We start from the raw sequence: 6,000 nt of genomic DNA on the forward strand, positions 1-6,000 counted from the left end.
TACCTCCGACAGAGGCGCCCAGTTCACCTCCAGCCTGTGGTCAGCTATGGCCAGCCTTTTGGGGACTCAGCTGCACCACACCACTGCCTACCACCCGCAGTCGATCGGGCTAGTGGAGCGTTTCCACCGTCACCTGAAGTCGGCCCTCATGGCCCGCCTGCGAGGAGCCAACTGGGCGGACGAGCTTCACTGGGTCCTACTCGACATCCGCACAGCGCCCAAGGACGACCTGCACGCCTCGTCGGCCGAGTTGGTATACGGCGTGCCCCTGGTCGTCCCCGGGGAGTTCCTACCAGCCCCAAGGGGGCAAGAGGAAGATCCCGCAGCAGTCCTGGGCAGACTACGCGAGAAGCTCGGTAACCTGGCCCCCATACCCACTTCACAGCACAGGCGGCACCCGACCTGCGTACCCAAAGACCTACAGAACTGTAAGTTTGTGTTTGTACGAAGGGGCGGGCATCAGCCACCGCTGCAGCGGCCATACGAGGGGCCGTTTATGATGCTCCGGAACAACGGGTCCACGTTCGTGCTGGACGTTGGGGGGAAAGAGGAGGTTTTCACGGTGGACCGCCTCAAACCGGCCCATGTGGACCTGGCGCAACCGGCCGAGTTTCCGGCACCTCGGCGCAGAGGCCGACCTCCCAAGCAGGTTCTGGCCCAGACTGTGGACATTGGGGGGGTGTATCACCGGTTCTGGGGTGGGGGGTTATGTGGCGACCCATTTCCTGGCACATCCGAACCGACTCACAATTAGATAGCCTACGGGGGTTTGCGAGCACAGAGCCTTGGAGCCTCTGCGCCATGGGGGGCAGGTTGAGGGAGGCTTAAAAGTGAGGCTGAAGATTTCGAATAAAGTTTTTTCCTTCGACTGCAGTTACCGACTCCGTGTCGTAATTTTAGCGCTGCGTGTAGCACACCGCTACAGTATATTGACTGCTACCTGAGCCATAATATGTTTACACTTTAAAAAAAAAACCATAAATCTTAACCGAAAGAAGCTGGAAGTAAGGGATTTAAATGCAAAAAAAAAAGGGAGGGATGTACCCTTAATCTAAACGGGAATTATGAAAATATTCAAGAAAAGGTCCCCACACCTTTTGGAACTTTAAGTTTTGTAAGTTTTAATGAAGTCTTCTCACATTCTCCTGAACTCCAGACAATACCAAGCCTCACCAACTCAATCCCTCATCCTACAACAGCCTGGCCAGGCATCTGCTGAATTTCTGCTTGGAAACATGGTTTTGTTACTTTATCCATCTAGATTTTATTTTTGAGACACGTTATGTATTTCTCAAGAATCATCTGTTTTAAAGTTGGGAACAGAAACAGTTGACAGGTGGTTTATTAAGACACATCGGTACATCGTGGTGATCAGCAAAATGTTTCCACTGTTCCAGACACTGTTGTGCTGTGTCAGACCTCAACGCTGCCCTGTCTCGACACAAATTGCTATGACTGTCTGAAACAAGACACTCAGCTTAATGTTGCCGATGGCCAATCACACTGCAAGGAGTGGAGGGCGTGAAGGAGGACTGACTCATCTGTGTGCGTGTGATAATGTAGTGCAGTGGGGTGAAAGAGAGGAGAGAAAGGAGGGGGAGAGGGAGCGGGCGGGCAGAGAGAGAGAGAGAGAGAGAGAGAGAGAGAGAGAGAGAAGAAGAAGAAAGGGAGATGGGGGGAGGCACCTGTCCTGAATTGCTGATTCTCTCTCTCCTCTCTGCTTGGGAACTCAGGAGCCCTACAGATTGTACACTGTCACACTGTCTTCACTTATAGCTCAGACCACCTCCCTGTGCTGCATTTTGTCTGTAGAATCCCAGAATCAAAAGAATGGTCACAAGAAGCTCCCTCCCGTCAGTGTCCTTTCATAAATATCACCAGTAACTTACAGTTCAGGAGAGGGGAAGATGCAGGATATACAATCGGGGGTGGCAGATCCAACCCTCGATCAAGAAGGTGCATGCCAGCTGCCCTCAAGACCCAGAAGACATTCACTCCATAGTCTTCCCATTCTCCAGGGGTGAGAAAGGAAGAGGCCCTCTGCTCCCACCCTATCGGCTGTGGCCACTCTCCTTGACTGCTATTTGACTCCAGACGCTCCCAGCTACATTGGACCCAAACTGGCTCTCGGACTTGCTCCTTGCAACCTAGAACCGTTACTCTCTGGACAGTATCCGTAACTGTTCTGACCATTCAAGGTAAATGGATCCCATCTCTGTAGTCTGACTTTTGCTCAACTAATGCAGACCAAGCCTTTAGTTTTCGTGCTGACTCCCAGAGCTCTATTGATGGAGTGTTACACAGCTCAGGGAGCCATCTTCCAGATAGGTCCTTCACTCAAAATCCTGCACTTTGTCTCAGGTTAATGTACTCCTTAGAAAAACGGCTGGGCAGTAAATGTTTATGCCAAAGATCTCTAAAGTAGATTAATTCGGCCATGATCAGACTGTCGTTTGGTCAAGAGCTGTTGCATTTCCTACACTATAACCAAGATGCCCAACTGTGCTAATCCATTTTCCCCACAGTTAACCCACATCACTGTTCCTTTTCTCCCTATGTACCTGTTCAGGTGGATTTTAAATGCTGTGATCATACCTGCTTCTATCACCGCTTCAGCAGCTTGTTCCATATCTTGACCACCCTTTGTGTAGAACAATTTCCCATCAGACCTCCTTCAGAAGTTTATTTACTGGGAGATACGACACCCTTCTGGTTTTACAAGCTGCACCACGCAGCAACCCGATTTAACCCCAACCTAATCACACAACAACTTACAACGACCTAAAACAGAAGCACACGTTTCCTCTGCTCGCCTTAAACCCATGCCCTCTTGTTTTACATTCCCCTATCCTTGAAAAAAGACTGACTTTCCCCAGTGAGAGATTCTGGCCAGAAACAAGGACTGTTTATTTCCCTCTATAGATGCTGCCTAACTTAACAAGTTCCTTCAGCATTTCACATGAGACTTCTATAATCGTCATGATTTTGTAAATCGTTGTAACATCTTTGTTCAGCCCCCTATGCTCCAGTGAGAGCCAACATCCTGGTGAGTCTACCTTATCCCTCTGTACTGTAGTGGTCAGAACTGCACACAATCCTCCATGCGGCCTAAGCAATATCTTGTACAGCTGCAGCATGACGTGCCAACTCTTATCACCAATATCCTTGCATGCTAACGAAATGCCCTTTTCCTTCCCCGTATGTCTGTCTTGCCACTTTCAGGGAGCTATGAACTTGCACCCCTCAAAGTCTCTGTGCACATTAACACTCCTAAAGGTCCCTGCCACCTCTCGACACACCCAGCCAGTATTAAATTACCCAAAATTGGCTTACTTAGTTTCTATCTGCCACTGCTCCACCCTACTTTCCAGCTGAGCTATGTCCCTCCGTATCGTTAGACAACCATCCTCGCTATCTACAGCTCCACAAATCTTCCTGTCGTCAACAAACTTGCTTATCAGACCACGGACTCTCTCAAGTTAATGTGACAAAGGTCACAGCACTGATCCCTGTGGTACAACACTGTGAAAGGCCATTCAGCCCACTGTCTCTCACTAACCCCGACTACTTTTATTGTTCATTAGGTGAATGGATTAGAAACCAGGGTCAAAACCTTCTTAGAGCAAAGCTCAAAACAACTCTGAAAGTTGAAGTGTCTTTGTTTTTACAATACATTACTTTAAAAGAGGCATCTCAAAATATTCTAAGTAAATAACAAGAAGCTGCAAGGAAACTTACTTGGCTGTACAAGTTGTGAAAGGAATTACGAAAACAGAAGTTGTGGTTTTTTTTCAGTAAACAAACATGACTTAGCTGTCCTGTAAGTACCAGGGCAATGGTTGGGAAATGTATCAGCAGCTTTACCGCCCAAAACCAGTTCCACATTAGTACTGAGGAGCCAGGCTCTGCTTTGGAAACCTGACTCCACCCCCAACCCGACCCCAGTTTCACTGCTGCTGATTTTTTTGTGCGTGAGTCAGCTCCGACAGAGTTCGCTCACTTAATGTGGAAGGTACCAGCAATCACAGAGACCATACCGGTCACAGCGCAGGGGTTCCCAACCTGGGGCCCAGGGCATAAAGAAGGATGGGAACGCTGACCTGGCCAGTACCCCACTGAGCAAGAATCCCTCTCCAGTGATCTTATGCTGGGAGGCTGAGGGATACAAAACCTGCCCAAAATAAAATTGCACTGAACAAATTTGCATTCCTTCATTGTAGATTTACTCAGGCGTATGAATCCAGAACGAGGGGAAGGGGTGAGAAACAAATTTTGCTTCAAGGGGTCTCTCCCCCTCGGTCAATTGGCAGAATTGTTGAGCCTTTGGTGGGTTTTAAGGACAGCGGTTTGTGTTGGGGAACAGACCAGTCATGGTCAAACTCAACCCCAGAATAAGTTCTGCAAACCGCCTGATCTCTGGCTATCAATATTCCCTTATCCCCTTGTTATAGAAAGTGCATTCACTTACCAGAAAAACCTCCATTTTTCCTTTCTTCCTCAGGATACGATCCTGGATTAACGTCTTCAGCTCTTGAATCATTTAAACAGAAAAGCAAAATATCATAAAATGTAACACAACAAAACTCCCTTTGCCAGAAGCTCAAGATAATCCCTGTTAGAATTTTCTATAAACTGGCAGAGGGCAATGGGTCCTGGCTATTATATTGTCACATGAGTCAGTAAGATAAAATTTAATTAAAGAGTAGTACAAACGCAGAACTATTGGACCCATTAAAAAATAAATCTCATTTCACTCTTTCCGAGGGCTGCTGGGAGTTTGATCCAAACTGTGCATATTTTTAAATGCTTAAACATTACAACTGGGGCCACAGGGTGGTTTTAGTTACCTGATTGTATGGGTTCCTGGTCCTGAGCTGAGCTGGATTCAGTTAAGTCAGCATCAGATCCCTGGATCTCAGGTGGAATCGGATCCCTGGTCCCGGGCTAGGTGACCCTGGGATGAGTTGCTGCTCCCTGATCCCGGGCTGGGATCTGGTTCTCTTCCTGATCTCCGGCTCGACCCGGCAACCCTTTCACGCTCTTTGCCGCCCGCTCTCCCGGCTCCGACTCCGACTCCGGCTCCGACTCCGGCTCCGGCTCCGGCGCCGCCGCTCTTCTCCTTCGCCTCTCGCTCGATCCAAACCGGTTTCAGCTGCTTCTCCGAGGCTCCGCGCGCCTGGACCGCGATGGGGCACCGCTCCGCCCCCTGCCGGCCACATACCGTCGCAGCAACACCCCCACCCCCCCCGCCCAACGACATCCCAGCTCCACCTGCCGGCCGCCAGCTGCAACAGCACCCTGTCCACTAACCACCGTTTCCCCCTACCGGCCATTAGCCTTCACCACACGCTGCCCTTGGACTCACTGCGCCCCTGCCGGCCGCCAGCTGCAAAAGCACTCTGTCCACTAACCACCGTTTCCCCCTACCGGCCATTAGCCTTCACCACACCTTGGACCCACCGCGCCCCTGCCGGCCACGAGCTGTAACAACACCTTGCCCTCTTACCATCACTTCCCCCCGCCGGCCGCGAGCTGTAATAACACATTACCCTCTAACCCAGGGGTGGGCAAACTTTTTGACTTGTGGGCCACAAAGGGTTCTAAAATTTGACAGGGGGGCCGGACCAGGAGCAGATGGACAGAGTGTTTTGGTAATACACCTCATAAGAGAAAATAAAATATCATGGGATATGTGGAAAACATGTGCTTTAATTTCAATTGAAAATGAACAAATGCATTACAACAAAATATCTGTCTTTGAAGTCCCATGGTATTTAGCTATTTATTGAAATGACTTTTAAAACACTGAAAATTAAATGAATAAAATACAGCTTTTTTTTAATAGTAACAGTTATTATTTTAAAGCACTGAAAATTCTGTTATCCTTCAAGATATTATCATCATCACTCTCCTCCTGACTGTCTTTATTTCAAAAACGGTAGGAGATGCAGGTCTACTTGTCCTGCTCCTTCTTATTCAATTGTCCCCTGTGCCAAAACT

General features: G+C 48.8%; 1 protein-coding gene across 3 annotated transcripts in view; it reads right to left on the reverse strand.

The window, feature by feature from the left end:
* The window catches only part of slc25a38b (solute carrier family 25 member 38b), a 29,479-nt gene extending 24,303 nt beyond the window's left edge, over positions 1-5,176 (reverse strand). For 2 of the 3 annotated variants that reach the window (XM_059953773.1, XM_059953772.1), the window contains exon 1: positions 3,739-3,900. In XM_059953773.1, the coding sequence (XP_059809756.1) occupies positions 3,739-3,885 (147 nt within the window). In that variant the 5' untranslated portion in view covers positions 3,886-3,900. Of the gene's footprint in view, positions 1-3,738; positions 3,901-4,468; positions 4,531-4,847 lie in introns of those variants that run through there. The other variant, XM_059953774.1, reaches the window with a different exon arrangement.
* Between the last annotated feature and the right edge of the window lie 824 nt (positions 5,177-6,000).

The sequence above is a fragment of the Hypanus sabinus genome, chromosome 29 (genome assembly GCF_030144855.1).
Source record: "Hypanus sabinus isolate sHypSab1 chromosome 29, sHypSab1.hap1, whole genome shotgun sequence".
Lineage (NCBI taxonomy): Eukaryota > Metazoa > Chordata > Chondrichthyes > Myliobatiformes > Dasyatidae > Hypanus > Hypanus sabinus.